We start from the raw sequence: 18,396 nt of genomic DNA, 5'->3' as shown, positions 1-18,396 counted from the left end.
GCTCTCTGTTATTGGCCTCTCCCACTTTCTTCCTATTATCTCTCTCCCTATTATCTCGCTCCTTTATTATCTCTCTCCCCCTTTCTCCCTATTATCTCTCTCCCTCTCTTTCCCCATTATCTCTCTCTTTTATATATCTCCTTCTCTATTATCTCCCTCTCTCTCTCACTCCCTATTATCTCTCTCCCTCTCTCTCCCTATTATCTCTCTCACTCCCTATTATCTCTCTCCCCCTTTCTCTATTATCTCTCTCCCTATTATCTCTCTCGAGCTTATCGCTCTCCCTCTCTCTCCCTATTATCTCTCTCCCTCTCGCTCTCTCTCCCTATTATCTCTCTCTCCCTATTCTCTCTCTCCCTCTCGATCTCCCTATTATCTCTCTCCCTCCCTCTCTTTCCCTCTCTGTTCTCGCTCTCCCACTTTCTCCCTATTACCTCTCTCCCTCTCTCTCAATCCCTATTATCTCTCTCCCTCTCTATCTCCCTATTATCTCTCTCCCTCTTTCTCTCTCTCCGTATTATCTCTCTCCCTCTTGCGCTCCCTATTATCTCTCTCCCTATTATCTCTCTCCTTTCTTTCTCTCCCTATTATCTCTCTCCCTCTCCCTATTATCTCTCTTGCTTCCTATTATCCCTCTCTCTCCCTATTTTCTCTCTCACTTCCTATTATCTATCTCCCTCTCTCTCTTCCTATTACATCTCTCTCCCTATTATCTCTCTCCCTATTATCTCTCTCCCTCTCTATCTCACTATTATCGCTCTCCCTCTCTCTCTATTATCTCCCTCTCTCGCTCTCTTCCTCCCTCTCTCTCTCTCCCTATCATCTCTCCCTAGTATCTCTCTCCCTCTTATCTCTCTCCCTCTCTTTCCCTATTATCTATCTTCCTTCCTATTATACATCGCCCTCTCTCTCTTCCTATTATCTCTCTATATTATCTCTCTCCCTATTAACTTCCTCTCTCTCTCTCTCTCTCTCTCTCGCTCTCTCTCTATTTTCTCTCTATTATCTCTCTCCCTCTTTCCAACCAATTATCTCCCTACCTCTTTCTCTCTCCCTATCTCTCTCTTTGTTATTGCTCTCCCACTTTCTCCCTATTATCTCTCTCCCTCTCTCCCTATTTTCTCTCTCTCCCTATTATCTCGCTCCTTCACTGTTATCTCTCTCCCTCTCTCTCTCGCTCCCTAATATCTCTCTCCCTCTTTCTCTTTCCATATTATTTCTCTCCCTCTCTATCTCCCTATTATCTCTTTCACTTCCTATTATACATCACCCTCTCTCTGTTCCTATTATCTCTCTCTCTCTCTCTCCATATTATCTCTCTCCCTCTTTCTCCCTATTATCTCTCTCCCTCTCCCTATCTATTATCTCTCTCCCTCTCTTTCCCCATTATCTCTCTCTCTATTATCTCTCTCCCTCTTTTTCCCTATTATCTCTCTTCCTATCTCTCTCCCTATTATCTATCACACTCCCTATTATCTCTCTCCCCCTCTCTCTATTATCTCTCTCCCTATTATCTCTCTTGATCTTATCGCTCTCCCTCTCTCTCCCTATTATCTCTCTCCCTCTCGCTCTCTCTCCCTATTATCTCTCTCTCCCTATTATCTCTCTCCCTCTCTGTTCTCGCTCTCCCACTTTCTCCCTATTACCTCTCTCCCACTCGCTCTCTCTCCCTATTATCTCTCTCCCTATTATCTTGCTCCTTCTCGATTATCTCTCTCCCCCTTTATCTCCCGATTATCTCTCTCCCTATTTTTCCCTGATGTCTCTCTTTCTCTCTCACCCTATTATCTCTCTCCCTCTCTCGCTCCCTATTATCTCTCTCCCTATTATCTTGCTCATTTTTTTCTCTCCCTATTATCTCTCTCCCTCTCTTTCTCTCCTTATTATCTCTCTCGCTTCCTTCTCCCCCTATTATCTCTCTCGCTTCCTATTATCCCTCTCCCTCTCTCTCCCTATTATCTCTCTCACTTCCTATTATCTATCTCCCTCTCTCTCTATTATCTCTCTCCCTATTATCTCCCTCTCTATCTCCCTCCCTCTCTATCTCACTATTATCGCTCTCCCTCTCTCTCTCTATTATCTTCCTCTCTCTTCCCCTCTCTCCCTCTCTCTCTCCCTATCATCTCTCCCTAGTATCTCTCCCTTTTTCTCTCTCCTTATTATCTCCCTCTCTCTCTCCCTATTATCTCTCTGCCTCTCTATCTCCCTATTATCTCTCTTCCTCTCTTTCCCCATTATCTCTCTCTCTATTATCTCTCTGCCTCTCTATCTCCCTATTATCTCTCTCCCCCTCTCTCTATTATCTCTCTCCCTCTCTTTCCCTATTATCTCTCTCTCCCTCTCTCTCACACTATTATCTCCCTCTCTCACCCTATTATCTCTCTCTCTCTCCCTAGTATCTATTCCACTCTCTCGCTTCATATTATCTCTCCCTCTCTCTCCCTATTTTCTCCCTCTCTCTCCCTATTATCTCTCTCCCTATTATCTCTCTCCCTCACTCTCTCCCTATTGTCTGTCTCCCTCTTATCCCTCTCCCTCTCCCTCACTCCCTATTATCTCCCTCTCTCTCTCTCCCTATTATCTCTTTCCTTATTATCGCTTTCCCTCTCTCTCTATTATCGCTCTCACTCTCTCTGTTTATGTATGTTATCATGTGAATGTGTATTTTGCTCCGACCCCAACCCCAATGTGGATTTAGTCCCCATTCCATTTAGAAAAGTAAACACGATGTGATGTCATACGTGGTTCCTCACCTGTTATCACAGCCATCATCCCTTTAACTAGCTTCCTGATCCCCACTGTGGGCATAGAAACAGTCCCACCCTGTCACTAGGGACAAGGACTGTGGTTAATGATTAGCTCAACACACTTCAATGACTCAATGTCACAAACACATTAGCGCTACAGTGTGAGGCAGGCTCATGTTCTTGTAATGTCTTGTATATGTGTGTGGTAGGTGTATGTGTCTATGGATGAGAGAGAGGCAATTGGCAAACAAACAATGTGCATTTTCTCAAGTTTCAAATGTTATTATTCGTAATAAATGTTTTATTAGTTTCCTAAATGCTTTACTGTCTGTAAAGGAGAGGCTAATCACGCTGATAAACTGCAGTGTTTCAGTTATTTATTGTGAAAATGGCTTTATAGAATAACAAAAGAAATGACAAGCTAAGAGATAACTGGAGTGAGGGAGAGATGAGAGAGAGAGAGAGAGAGAGAGAGAGAGAGAGAGAGAGAGAGAGAGAGAGAGAGAAAAGCCACATGGGGTAGGGAGGGGTGAGTCAGCAAACACCATTGCCCCAGGGTGCAGTCACCTGGCAACCAGGAGATCAAATTTCAAAGCTCACGACATCGTGAAGGCTTTATCTATTGGACATTTAAGTACCATAGAAGAAAATTCCTATCAGTTGTAAAGCACACATTCTTTGAATTGAAAACCCCTAAAATTCCAGTTCTCTGATTGGTTTGTAACCTGTCTCATGTCGTCTAACCCTGTGTCCTCCTATGTGTCCCCAGGCCGTGTGTCTCTGGTCAGGAACACTGTTCTGAGAGTGAAGGGGCTCCTCATGGAGGACCAGGGCCTGTACGAGTGTCGCATTCTCCTGCTGGACAAAACCACAGATGAGACCCACAATGGGACCTGGACCCTACTGTCTGTAACTGGTGAGAGGATAGGCTGGTGATGGGGAGGGGCTGGTGAGAGGAGGGGCTGGTGATGGGGAGGGGCTGGTGAGAGGAGGGGCTGGTGATGGGGAGGGGCTGGAAATGGGGAGGGGCTGGTGAGAGGACGGGCTGGTGATGGGGAGGGGCTGGTGAGAGGAGGGGCTGGTGATGGGGAGGGGCTGGAAATGGGGAGGGGCTGGTGAGAGGACGGGTTGGTGATGGGGAGGGGCTGGTGATGGGGAGGGGCTGGTGAGAGGAGGGGCTGGTGATGGGGAGGGGCTGGAAATGGGGAGGGGCTGGTGAAAGGAGGGGCTGGTGATGGGGAGGAGCTGGTGAGGGGAGGGGCTGGTGATGGGGAGGGGCTGGTAATAGGGATGGGCTGGTAATGGGGAGGGGAATGATTTGACGGCCATGGAGCCCTATTATCGTCATCCTTCCTATCACACACACACACACACACACACACACACACACACACACACACACACACACACACACACACACACACACACTCCCTCTATCTCTCGCTGACCTCTTTCTCTACACACGCTCCCTCTATCTCTCTCTGACCTCTCTCCCCTCTCTTCCCTCTATCTCTCTCTGACCTCTCTCCCCTCTCTTCCCTCTTTCTCTCTCTGACCTCTCTCTTCTGGATTTTGATTATAAGCGGGTATCGGCCTAATTCTGCTCTGCGTGCATTATTTGGTGTTTTACATGGTACACAGAGGATATTTTTGTAGAATTCTGCATGCAGAGTCTCAATTTGGTGTTTGTCCCATTTTGTGAATTCTTGGTTGGTGAGCGGACTCCAGACCTCACAACCATAAAGAGCAATGGGTTCTATAATTGATTCAAGTATTTTTTGCCAGATCCTAATTGGTATGTCGATTGTTGACTGTCTTTGTTGTTGTTCTGTAGCTCCTCCTATTTTCACCAAGACCCCTCCCCCTGTCCTGGAGACTCTAGTGGGGAATTCTCTCTCTCTAGCCTGTGTTGCTCGTGGCAACCCAAAACCCACCATAACCTGGGCTAAAGGTGGTACTCTGATTGGAGGAGACAACGTTGAGGTGAGGAGTCATGGTTCAGTCTTCATGGCTAAACAAAGAAATATATAAAAAGTTAATTTCACCGCTACAATTCCACATTGCAATCTCTCTCGCTCTCAATGCAAACTTTATTGTCCCCGGATGGAAATTCATTGCTCTCTTGCTCTCGCTCTCTCTCTCAGCTGCTGAGTGGGACGTTGTCTCTCAGAGCAGTGAGCACGGAGGCCGGAGGACGGTATGAATGTCTCGCCACCAACACAGAGGGTAATGTGACTCATGTTACAAAGCTGAAGGTCAAAGGTCAGTCACTGTCTGTTTGTTTATGAGTTTCCTGTCTACAGTTTCCCCCTGGGTCATACTAGGAGAATAGAAAAATCTAGCACCATACTCTGTCCTTATTTTCTCCCAGTCTTAGTCACTGGAATCCCCACTGGTACACAGTGAGCCATACAATCTTCCATCATTTTGTCTAGTATTACCCAAATCCTCATTTGAGTGTAGTGAGGCATTATCACCATCTAGTGGGGTATGGGAGATCTTCCATTACAGGTGAATCTGAGGATTTATGTTGTGTTATATTTTATTTAACGAGGCAGGTCAGTTAAGAACAAATTCTTATTCTCAATGATGGCCTTGGAACAGTGGGTTAACTGCCTTGTTCAGGGGCAGAACAACAGATTTGTACCTTCTCAGCTCAGGGATTTGAACTTGAAACCTTTTGATTGCTAGTCCAATGCTCTAACCACTAGGCTACCCTGCCACCCCAGAGTAGCCCAGGGTAGCCATCTTTCTGTGGATGTTTTTCCTCATGAATCTCAGTTATGTAATACAATATGCTCCATTTATTTTAAGTCATGCTATGTTTATGCCCAATGACGTCAATATGACCAGGATATGCCGTTTAGCTTTGGCATTGACACCTGTTTGGATTATAGTAAGGCTTTGATTTCTGGCTGTAGTAACTTTTTCGAAGGCTTATGTAAGCCCGTAAAACAGACCTTCAAGCAAATCCTCTAAACATTTATCTCAATCAGCCATAATCTCCCAACATGAAAAATGTTGCTGTGTCATGCTGTGTGGTAGTGTTGCTCTCACCAGATAACTGATTGGATTCGAGATATCTTGCTAATCTGCGATGTCCTGCTAAATTTGATCAAGGAAAGAAATCCCTTATCTCTTCTATCTGGTCTCAAACAGGTCCTCCAGTTATTGTTATCCCCCCGAATAACACGGCCCTCAACATGACCCAGAATGCCCTGCTGCGGTGCCAGGCCGTGGCTGATCCACCCAACATGACCTATGTGTGGCAGAGGCAGGGAGAGAACGTCCATCACATAGAGTAAGTTTGGTGTATTTTGTCACAGTTTCTTCATATTGGATTTGTGTGTTTACATGGGATTTTGCGTTTGTTATGATGTTTCTAATGTGGCGTTTGCTTTATTTGAATGTCCTTCATGAGTTGTGTGTCTGAATGTTTAAGTTTTGCTTTGTTTTTAGGCCTCTAAAGTCCCGGGTGAAGATCATGGTGGACGGCACCCTCCTCATCACCCGCATCACCCCAGACGATTCTGGGAACTATACCTGCATCCCCACCAATGGGCTGTTAACTCCGCCTACTGCTTCCGCCAGTCTCACTGTGAGACGTGAGTGTCTATGTGCTGATGTCTTCATCTCTAATTTTCAGTCCCCCACGTAATTATACAAATCCTTCCTATCCATCTATCAATCCATCCGTCATTTCATGTGTTTCCTTCTTCCTCGCAGACCCTGCCCAGGCTCTCCTGATGCCTCAGCAGACATATCTCCCCACAGGCCTGGGGGGTCTGGTCTCCTGCCCTGTGAGAGCCCAGCCCCTCCTGCTCCGTGTTGATTGGACCAAGGATGGACAGCCACTGGATCTGGCCATGGTAGGTAGATCAACCTCATATCTACCCATATCTTCCATTTACATAAGGAATCAATATGCCGTGTAGGCTTAGTGCTCAGAAGATAATATGTTCCCATTCAAGAGAGATATATGAACATTAAGTTGAATTGAAAAACTGTTGAGAAGTTCTCTGACCTCTCACTGTTTTATCCAATCAGTACCCAGGATGGACGCTGACGTCTGAAGGCTCGGTGTTCATGGCAACTGTCAATGATGATGCAACAGGCGTGTACAAGTGCACCCCCTACAACAGCTTCGGGACCATGGGCCAATCAGGGCCCACGACAGTCATCCTACAGGTCAGGGTACACACACTGTTTTCTAGCACTTTATTAGACAAATGACCCTTTATTTATCCTCAAAATGATGTGGTAAAATGGTAATTACACAATAATAACTTTAGAAATATTGCTTTGTTTCTTAGAAAAGGAACTAGAATTCCCCATTTTTACCACTTCGTTTCCTTGTAAATTGCAAGTAAATAACAACTATGTGAAGACAGTACTTTAAAATAAAGTGCTACCCAATTATCTGCCTCTTTCAGTCCAAAGAGAGAGCTCATATCTGAGACAAGTAAGGACTTTTAGAAAATATATTTAGATTATCTTTTTTTCACTCTTCTACTTGTCAATCTGTGACATGAATTGATTCCAATGTGGCCTGATTACAATAGCTCCTGTATGTGAAGGTTCATTGTGGCGCTAATCCTTTTGTGAATAGGTTGTAAATAGGTTAAGATGAGGTTAATCTTGGCTAAAGCTAAAGGTAATCTACTGTTTCTCTCGCTTTCTCTAATTGTGATAAAGTCCTTGACTAAATGACATGGCTGGTTGGTTTGTTTCCGACCCGCAGGACCCCCCGTCACTCAACGTGTCTCCCCGAAAGGAGTATCGAGAGGAGGTGGGGACGACGCTTGTTATCCCCTGCCAGACAAATGGAGAGCCAGCCCCTACTGTAACCTGGAGCAAGGTGAGTGCATTTCAATACGCTCCACAGCGAATTACTGTACTCCACTGACTACTTGAGTCAACAAGCATGCACACAGGCCTGGCAACATGTGAATAAGATAGTATGAACTGTGGACATGCCCTGGAGCAGAAATAGCTATTATTTAACACACACATGCAAGAAAGAACACTCGCACACACACACACACACACACACACACACACACACACACACACACACACACACACACACACACACACACACACACACACACACACACACACACACATACACACACACACCTTTCTCGACAAACAGGGACAAACAAACTCTTCACTGATTGCAGTTCAGCAATCATCCCAGCTTGTGTGTCCGGTCTCCTCTCTGTCCTCCCTGTCTGTAGGTTGCACCTGCCACACTCTCTCAGTACTCTGTAGCAGCCAACGGCTCTCTGCTGCTGCTTCCTCTCACTAAAGACCACCAGGGGGAGTGGGAGTGCAGTGTTACCAACCGCGTGGGCACTGTCAAAGCCAGCACTCTCATCTCAGCGCTGGGTGAGTGGAACAGACAGATTGACTGACACACATCTAAGTCATCTTTATTAATGTTGCTAATATGTATTCATGACACTATGGAACCTCACCAGTGTATTACGAATCCGTGTTGAATAAGGATGCAACTCTTATTTCATTTTCTATTCTCCCTCTTCTTCCTTCTCACTCCCTCTCTCTTTCTTCTCCTTCTCTGCCTGTGTGTCAGGCACCAGTCCCCATGCTGCCACCCTGGTGTCTGTGTTTCCAGGGGTCAAGCAGGCCAATGTGTCCTGGGAACCAGGCTTTGATGGGGGATACCCCCAGAAATTCACTGTCTGGTGAGTTGTCTACTCTTCTAGTCTCTGTTCTGTCTCCCTCTCTTCTCTGTCTGGTGAGTCGTCTACTCTTCTACTCTTCTAGTCTCTGTTCTATCTCCCTCTCTTCTCTGTCTGGTGAGTCATCTACTCTTCTACTCTTCTTATCTACGAACATAGACAGGGCTCTAACTCCTCTAGCTCCACAATGAAATAGGGTGCAGGCCAGGCAGCAGGCTGTTAGCCAGCCTGCCAGCTTAGTGGAGTCTGCCACTAGCACAGTCAGTGTAGTCAGCTCAGCTTCCCCCATTGAGACCGTGTCTGTGCCTCGATCTAGGTTGGGCAAAATTAAAAATGGCGGTGTTCGCTTTAGCAATCTCACTAGTATAAAGACCTCCTCCATTCCTGCCATTATTGAAAGAGATTGTGATACCTCACATCTCAAAATTGGGTTACTTAATGTTAGATCCCTCACTTCCAAGGCAGTTATAGTCAATGAACTAATCACTGATAATAATCTTGATGTGATTGGCCTGACTGAAACATGGCTTAAGCCTGATGAATTTACTGTGTTAAATGAGGCCTCACCCCCAGGTTACATTAGTGACCATACCCCCCGTGCATCCGGCAAAGGCGGAGGTGTTGCTAACATTTACGATAGCAAATTTCAATTTACAAAAAAAAAAACAACAATGACGTTTTCGTCTTTTGAGCTTCTAGTCATGAAATCTATGCAGCCTACTCACTCACTTTTTATAGCTACTGTTTATAGGCCTCCTGGGCCATATGCAGTGTTCCTCACTGAGTTCCCTGAATTCCTATCGCATCTTGTAGTCATAGCAGATAATATTCTAATTTTTGGTGACTTTAACATTCACATGGAAAAGTCCACAGACCCACTCCAAAAGGCTTTCGGAGCCATCATCGACTCAGTGGGTTTTGTCCAACATGTCTCTGGACCTACTCACTGCCACAGTCATACTCTGGACCTAGTTTTGTCCCATGGAATAAATGTTGTGGATCTAAATGTTTTTCCTCATAATCCTGGACTATCGGACCACCATTTTATTACGTTTGCAATTGCAACAAATAATCTGCTCAGACCCCAACCAAGGAGCATTAAAAGTCGTGCTATAAATTCTCAGACAACCCAAAGATTCCTTGATGCCCTTCCAGACTGCCTCTGCCTACCCAAGGACGTCAGAGGACAAAAATCAGTTAACCACCTAACCGAGGAACTCAATTTAACCTTGCGCAATACCCTAGATGCAGTTGCACCCCTAAAAACTAAAAACATCTGTCATAAGAAACTAGCTCCCTGGTATACAGAAAATACACGAGCTCTGAAGCAAGCTTCCAGAAAATTGGAACGGAAATGGCGCCACACCAAACTGGAAGTCTTCCGACTAGCTTGGAAAGACAGTACCGTGCAGTATCGAAGAGCCCTTACTGCTGCTCGATCATCCTATTTTTCCAACTTAATTGAGGAAAATAAGAACAATCCGAAATTTCTTTTTGATACTGTCGCAAAGCTAACTAAAAAGCAGCCTTCGCAAATGGAGGATGGCTTTCACTTCAGCAGTAATAAATTTATGAACTTCTTTGAGGAAAAGATCATGATCATTAGAAAGCAAATTACAGACTCCTCTTTAAATCTGGGTATTCCTCCAAAGCTCCATTGTCCTGAGTCTGCACAACTCTGCCAGGACCTAGGATCAAGGGAGATACTAAAGTGTTTTAGTACTATATCTCTTGACGCAATGATGAAAATAATCATGGCCTCCAAACCCTCAAGCTGCATACTGGACCCTATTCCAACTAAACTACTGAAAGAGCTGCTTCCTGTGCTTGGCCCTCCTATGTTGAACATAATAAACGGCTCTCTATCCACCGGATGTGTACCAAGCTCACTAAAAGTGGCAGTAATAAAGCCTCTCTTGAAAAAGCCGAATCTTGATCCAGAAATTATAAAAAACTATCGGCCTATATCGAATCTTCCATTCCTCTCCAAAATTTTAGAAAAAGCTGTTGCACAGCAACTGACTGCCTTCCTGAAGACAAACAATGTATACGAAACGCTTCAGTCTGGTTTTAGACCCCATCATAGCACTGAGACTGCACTTGTGAAGGTGGTAAATGACCTTTTAATGACGTCAGACCGAGGCTCTGCATCTGTCCTCGTGCTCCTAGATCTTAGTGCCGCTTTTGATACCATCGATCACCACATTCTTTTGGAGAGATTGGAAACCCAAATTGGTCTACATGGACAAGTTCTGGCCTGGTTTAGATCTTATCTGTCGGAAAGATATCAGTTTGTCTCTGTGAATGGTTTGTCCTCTGACAAATCAATTGTAAATTTCGGTGTTCCTCAAGGTTCCGTTTTAGGACCACTATTGTTTTCACTATATATTTTACCTCTTGGGGATGTCATTCGAAAACATAATGTTAAATTTCACTGCTATGCAGACGACACACAGCTGTACATTTCAATGAAACATGGTGAAGCCCCAAAATTGCCCTCGCTAGAAGCCTGTGTTTCAGACATAAAGAAGTGGATGGCTGCAAACTTTCTACTTTTAAACTCGGACAAAACAGAGATGCTTGTTCTAGGTCCCAAGAAACAAAGAGATCTTCTGTTGAATCTGACAATTAATCTGGATGGTTGTACAGTCGTCTCAAATAAAACTGTGAAGGACCTCGGCGTTACTCTGGACCCTGATCTCTCTTTTGAAGAACATATCAAGACTGTTTCAAGGACAGCTTTTTTCCATCTACGTAACATTGCAAAAATCAGAAATTTTCTGTCCAAAAATGACGCAGAAAAATTAATCCATGCTTTTGTTACTTCTAGGCTGGACTACTGCAATGCTCTACTTTCCGGCTACCCGGATAAAGCACTAAATAAACTTCAGTTAGTGCTAAATACGGCTGCTAGAATCCTGACTAGAACCAAAAAATTTGATCATATTACTCCAGTGTTAGCCTCCCTACACTGGCTTCCTGTTAAGGCAAGGGCTGATTTCAAGGTTTTACTGCTAACCTACAAAGCATTACATGGGCTTGCTCCTACCTATCTTTCCGATTTGGTCCTGCCGTACATACCTACACGTACGCTACGGTCACAAGACGCAGGCCTCCTAATTGTCCCTAGAATTTCTAAGCAAACGGCTGGAGGTAGGGCTTTCTCCTATAGAGCTCCATTTTTATGGAATGGTCTGCCTACCAATGTGAGAGACGCAGACTCAGTCTCAACCTTTAAGTCTTTACTGAAGACTTATCTCTTCAGTAGGTCCTATGATTAAGTATAGTCTGGCCCAGGAGTGTGAAGGTGAACGGAAAGGCTGGAGCAACGAACCGCCCTTGCTGTCTCTGCCTTGCCGGTTCCCCTCTTTCCACTGGGATTCTCTGCCTCTAACCCTTTTACAGAGGCTGAGTCACTGGCCTACTGGTGTTCTTCCATGCCGTCCATGGGAGGGGTGCGTCACTTGAGTGGGTTGAGTCACTGACGTGGTCTTCCTGTCTGGGTTGGCGCCCCCCCCCCCCCCCCCTTGGGTTGTGCCATGGCGGAGATCGTTGTGGGCTATACTCGGCCTTGTCTTAGGACGGTAAGTTGGTGGTTGGAGACATCCCTCTAGTGGTGTGGGGGCTGTGCTTTGGCAAAGTGGGTGGGGTTATATCCTGCCTGTTTGGCCCTGTCCGGGGGTATCATCGGATGGGGCCACAGTGTCTTCTGATCCCTCCTGTCTCAGCCTCCAGTATTTATGCTGCAGTAGTTTATGTGTCGGGGGGCTAGGGTCAGTCTGTTACATCTGGAGTATTTCTCTTGTCTTATCCGGTGTCCTGTGTGTATTTAAATATGCTCTCTCTAATTCTCTCTTTCTCTCTTTCTGTCTTTCTCTCGGAGGACCTGAGCCCTAGGACCATGCCTCAGGACTACCTGGTATGATGACTCCTTGCTGTCCCCAGTCCACCTGGCCGTGCTGCTGCTCCAGTTTCAACTGTTCTGCCTGCGGCTATGGAACCCTGACCTGTTCACCGGACGTGCTTGTTGCACCCTCGACAACTACTATGATTATTATTATTTGACCATGCTGGTCATTTATGAACATTTTAACATTTTAACATTTTGACCATGTTCTGTTTTAATATCCACCCTGCACAGCCAGAAGAGGACTGGCCACCCCTCATAGCCTGGTTCCTCTCTAGGTTTCTTCCTAGGTTTTTGGCCTTTCTAGGGAGTTTTTCCTAGGGAGTTTTTCCTAGCCACCGTGCTTCTTTCACATGCTTTGCTTGCTGTTTGGGGTTTTAGGCTGGGTTTCTGTACAGCACTTTGAGAATATCAGCTGATGTACGAAGGGCTATATAAAAATAAATTTGATTTGATTTGATTCTAGTCTCTGTTCTATCTCGCTCTCTTCTCTGTCTGGTGAGTTGTCTACTCTTCTAGTCTCTGTTCTATCTCCCTCTCTTCTCTGTCTGGTGAGTTGTCTACTCTTCTAGTCTCTGTTCTGTCTCCCTCTGTGTAACCATAGCAGCAACATATTAATATACTGTATTGAACGTCAGTGGAGGACAGCTCATCATCAGCAGCAGGGGTAAACAATCACAAACAGGGAAGCAGACATATTGTATTGACATAGACGGGTACAGAACACAGAAATCTACAAACAGTAATTACCGATGCCAGATAGAGGAACGTTTGAAAGAGAAATCACTGGGAAAATGATGCTGTTCAACTGTCCTTTTTCAAGCAGTTTCTTTTACAAACTCTGCCTCATCTCGTGAAAATGATTATATTATAGAATATCTATGTTGTCATTTAGATCTATCACATGGAGCATAGAATGCATTGTGCAGTCTCTTCATCTTTTATAGTGCATAGAATTTGCACACACACACATACACACACTAGGGCTGAATGGCAGGAACCCGGTTACTGAGATTTACCACCCAAAACCACTCCCTTTTCCCGTGATTAATAACTACGAGAAACTGGTCAATTATAATCAATTATTTATATCAACAGCATGATGTGAAATGGAACTGTTAAATTATATGCAATGTCTAAATGTCTTTTCTCTTTGCTTATTTGAACTGTTCTTGCCATAATATGGACTAGGTCTTTTACCAAATAGGGCTATCATCTGTATACCACCCCTACCTTGTCAGAACACAACTGATTGGCTCAAACGCATTAAGAAGGAAAGAAATTCCACAAATGAACTTTTAACAAGGCACACAATAACCCCTATTACTGGTCAGGACGTGACACACACCTGTTAATTGAAATGCATTCCAGGTGACTACCTCATGAAGCTGGTTGAGAGAATGCCAGAAGTGTACAAAGCTGTCATCAATGCAAAGGGTGGCTACTTTGAAGAATCTAAAATCTAAAATATATTTTGATTTGTTTAACACTTTTTTGTTTACTACATGATTCCATATGTATTATTTCATAGTTTAGATGTCTTCACTATTATTCTGCAATGTAGAAAATAGTAAAAATAATGAAAAACCCTTGAATGAGTAGGTGTCCCCAAACATTTGACTGGTACTGTATATATATTTTTAATTGCAACTGCATAGTTTTGAAACAGCCTATCACTCGAATATCGTTGCTTTAAATTAGAGCATGCGCAAGCAGTCTCTCTCTCTCTCCATCAATTCCCTTCAAATTGCATCCAAAATAGATCATCCTGTTCAAGATTGATATATATACAGTATATATAGGGCCTAGCCTACCTCTTCCAGGTAATAAATGCAATGCGGTATTAGCCTTATATTTAACTAATTAATGATGGGTTATACATAATAAGCTTCTAACTTATAGCCTCTGTCTCTTGCGCAATACGCACGCACGTACCTGTGCTCCGCTGGACTCGCTCCTTAAAAAAAACGCCCCTTAGCTCTTCGAGTCCCATGCAAGAAAAGCTAGACTAGAATAGCTTGCTGGACTTTTTTGTTGTTGTTGCATTTCTTATACCAATAGACTATTCTAAGAGGGACAAAGGCTCTTGTTTGCTGAATGTTACATACAGCAGCCAATAGATTTCAAGGGTAGTTTGAAAGAAGAGCGAACTCTCGATGGCGTTGGGCTATAGCAGTTATTTATTCAGACCTAAAACCATTCAATCTCCATGAAGAGAAGTGAAAGCCTTCTGAATCTAATTTTAGTCCCATATTATTCAAACATGTAATTTCAATGATGACGATAAGGACAACAAAATATATTTCATTTACCTGTTGAAAGCGAGGAAGGGAAGAAGCAACAATAGAACAAGAGGAGGTTGGCTATTGACATGACGGGAAATATTAATAACGTTTTAGCCGACACTCATATTTAAAGCAACTGACAGTAGTGAGTTCATACATTTTCATGGCCCTCCATGGGAATAGAACCCACAACCCTCGTGTTGCAAGCACCATGCTCTACCAACTGAACCACACGGGATCTTATGAACAGTAGGCCTACATATGCTTCAGCCTACTAATTATAAAAATAAGCCCTATTATATTCAAAAAATAAAATCTAATTCTCTAACCTATATCCTACTTGTAACTTTGTAGGCCGCATGTGCTGCACCAGAATCGCATGTTCTCTAAGCTTTAACATGGGTTGAACAAGATGCGTAATTCCAGTCCATATAATACAATATAATACAATACAGTAGAGTAATACAGTTATTATTAGCCTATTATTAGCTAGTTTCATTTATTTAGCCAAGAGAGCATATAGCTAGCTACATCTATGGGCTTCTATGTTTTTCTGTTGTGCGTGATGTGCAGTAGCCTATATATCATATACTGTACTGTAGGCTATTGGATATCAGCACAATCATTTGGGCTTGGGCTCATAAAATGTATTTAATATAGGGCTCATAAATGTATTATATATATGGTTCATCAGGCTCAGGTAGCATTAGACTTGAATTTTTGATCAAAGCTCTAATCAAATCCAGAAATAAGTCTATGTACATGCTTGTAGTGAAATGCTTGTGCTTCTAGTTCCGACAGTGCAGTAATATCTAACAAATAAATCTAACAATGTCCCAACAACTACTTAATACACACAAATCTAAAGGGATGGAATAAGAATATGTACATGTAAATATTTTGATGAGCAATGGCCGAGCGTCATAGGCAAGATGCAATAGATGGTATAAGATCAGTATATACATATATACACAATGTTTCTCTTTTCTCTTAATTTTTTTATTCTATTTTTTCTCTCTCGCTCTCTTTTCTTTTTCTTTTTTCTTTCTCTCTCCATTCACTCCCCCTCTCCTTCTCTCTCTGCAGGTTGAAGCAGATGTCTGTGGGTGACAGTGGGGAGAAACAGGAGTGGCTCTCTGTGCCCGTGCCCTCCTCCTCTGGCTCCAGTCTGCAGGTGACGGGGCTGGTCCCTGACACAGAGTACCAGTTCAGTGTCCTGCCACACAACAAAGTGGGCACTGGGCCTTTCAGTGAGATCGCCACCATCCGAACTCTGAGTCAGTACCCGTTGTGTTGAGAGCCTGAATGACATTGTCTACTCAAGGCTGCATGCGTGGAGAATTAGGCATTTTCTCTTTTTTTCCCAAAGTAGGGGTATTTCTTTCTAAGGCTGTTCTGCTTTACACCATCAGATACACTCCCAAGGAGAGCGAAACTAGAACCGCCCACATCGCTGTCAGCCAATCAGAGCTTGGCAGGTATAGTCCTGCAATGGTCTCCTGTGGCTCAGTTCCCGCCCATCACTGGATTTGTCCTCCAATCTCGCGCAGAGCAAGGGGAGTGGTTCAATCTAGACGAGGACATCGATGCCAATAGAACTGTGATGATCGTTCCAGGTCTGCGCAAGGTAACCGCCAGTCCCTGTTAGTCACTCCCTCTGAGACCAATCAACGGATATCATCCCCTGCTTTAGCTGCCTTAGAGACATTTATATTGGTTATGAAAATCAAATCAAGCTTTATTTAAACAGCAAATTTCAGACATGGAATGCAACACAATGTGCTTCACAGGAAAAAATGAATAAAAACAATGAAAATAAAAACTGAAAAATGTACAATAAAAACTGAACCATCTAAAAGCATCCTAAGGAAAACAAAGCTAAAAAGGAGTGTTTTAATAAGATCTATTTTAAATATGTCCAAAGTTTCAGCCCCTCTCAGGTTCTCTGGCAGGCTATTCCAGAGGCTGGGGGCATAGTAACTAAAGGCTGCCTCTCCATGCCTCTTGGTCTTAGGCTTTGGGATAGTTAAAAGGCCAGTGTCAGAGGACCTGAGGGACCTACTGGGTACATAACTTAAAAGCATGTCTGACATTTATTGTGGTGTACAATCGTGGATTGATTTAAAAACCAATAGAAGAATCTTAAAATGTATTCACAGGCAGCCAGTGCAGAGATCTTAAAACTGGTGTTAAAGGTGCTATCTAGAACCTAAAATGGTTCTTTGGCTGCCCTCATAGGAGAAACCTTTGAAGAACCATTTTTAGTTCCAGGTAGAACATTTTTGGGCCCAGGTAGAACGCTTTTGGGATCCATGAAGAACCCTTTCCACAGAGGGTTCAACATGGAACCCAAAAGGTACCTGGAACCAAAAAGTGTTCTCCTATGGGGACAGCTGAAGATCCGTTTTGGACACAAATTTGTTTACATCCTAGTTAGTAAGAATTTCTCCTTTCCAAAGATAATCCTTCCACCTGACAGGTTTGGCATACTAAACAGCATGATCATTACACAGGGGCACCTGGGGTCTGGGGACAATAAAAGGCCACTCTAAAATGTGCAGTTTTGTCACACAACACAATTCTACAGATGTCTCAAGTTTTGAGGGAGCATGCAATTGGCATGCTGACTGCAGGAATGTCCAACAGAGCTGTTGCCAGATAATTGAATGTTCATTTCTCTACCACAAGCCGCCTCCAACGTTGTTTTAGAGAATTTGCCAGTACGTCCAACCGGCCTCACAACCGCAGACAATGTGTATGGTGTTTTGTGGGTGAGCGGTTTGATGATGTCATCGTTGTGAACAGAGTGCCCCATGGTGGCGCTGGGGTTATGGAATGGGTAGGCATAAACTATGGACCACAAACACAATTGCATTTTATTGATGGCAGTTTGAATGCACAGAGATACCGCGACGAGATCCTGAAGCCCATTGTCGTGCCATTCATCCTCTGCCATCACCTCATGTTTCAGCATGATAATGTCGTAAGGATCTGTACACAGTTCCTGGAAGCTGAAAATGTCCCAGTTCTTCCATGGCCTGCGTACTTACCAGACATGTCAACCATTAAACATGTTTGGGATACTCTGGATCGATGTGTACGACAGCGTGTTCCAGTTCCCGCCAATATCCAGCAACTTCGCACAGCCATTGAAAAGGAGTGGGACAACATTCCACAGGCCACAATCAACAGCCTGATCAACTCTATTCGAAGTAGATGTGTCGTGCTGCATGAGGCAAATTGTGGTCACACCAGATACTGACTGGTTTTCTGATGCACACCTCTACCTTTTTTTTCAGGTATCTGTGACCAACCGATGCATATCTGCATTCCCAGTCATGTGAAATCCATAGACTAGGGCTTCATTTATTTATTTAAATTTACTGATTTCCTTATATGAACTGTAACTCAGTAAAATCTTGAACATTGTTGCACGTGTGTTTGTATTTTTGTTCAGTATTTTTGTTCCTTCCTCCCCTCTCTGTCTGCCTCCTTTGTCCCTCTCTCCTTCTCTTTCCTAAATCTGAATTCAGATGATCCTGATTAGCATTCCAGGCGCTATCCCATGTTGACAAAGTGTGGTTTCATCCCCCTACCCCTCCGTCCTCCCGTGTGTGTGTGTCTGTGTGTTTGTGTGTGTGTGTGTGTATCTAGGACTCTGTGTACGAGCTGAGGCTGCTGTCCCGGCGAGGGGTGTTGCTGAGCGAGCCCAGTCCATCAGTTAATGTCTCCAACATGGGTTAGTGTTTCAG

At 44.0% G+C, this 18,396-nt stretch overlaps 1 protein-coding gene across 1 annotated transcript in view; it reads left to right on the top strand.

Annotated features, from left to right (window-relative positions):
- LOC106563221 (protein turtle homolog B) overlaps positions 1-18,396 on the top strand; it is a 46,769-nt gene that overhangs the window by 19,768 nt on the left and 8,605 nt on the right. The window contains exons 4-16 of the mRNA XM_014128584.3: positions 3,517-3,663; positions 4,582-4,730; positions 4,892-5,009; positions 5,907-6,048; positions 6,207-6,352; positions 6,474-6,616; positions 6,795-6,935; positions 7,489-7,605; positions 7,988-8,138; positions 8,344-8,455; positions 15,731-15,921; positions 16,057-16,271; positions 18,299-18,383. Of these exons, the coding sequence (XP_013984059.3) occupies positions 3,517-3,663; positions 4,582-4,730; positions 4,892-5,009; positions 5,907-6,048; positions 6,207-6,352; positions 6,474-6,616; positions 6,795-6,935; positions 7,489-7,605; positions 7,988-8,138; positions 8,344-8,455; positions 15,731-15,921; positions 16,057-16,271; positions 18,299-18,383 (1,857 nt within the window). The remainder of the gene's footprint in view (positions 1-3,516; positions 3,664-4,581; positions 4,731-4,891; positions 5,010-5,906; positions 6,049-6,206; positions 6,353-6,473; positions 6,617-6,794; positions 6,936-7,488; positions 7,606-7,987; positions 8,139-8,343; positions 8,456-15,730; positions 15,922-16,056; positions 16,272-18,298; positions 18,384-18,396) is intronic.

The sequence above is a fragment of the Salmo salar genome, chromosome 11 (assembly GCF_965601325.2).
Source record: "Salmo salar chromosome 11, fSalSal1, whole genome shotgun sequence".
Classification (NCBI taxonomy): Eukaryota; Metazoa; Chordata; class Actinopteri; order Salmoniformes; family Salmonidae; genus Salmo; species Salmo salar.
This window is presented reverse-complemented; position numbering and strand designations above follow the sequence as displayed.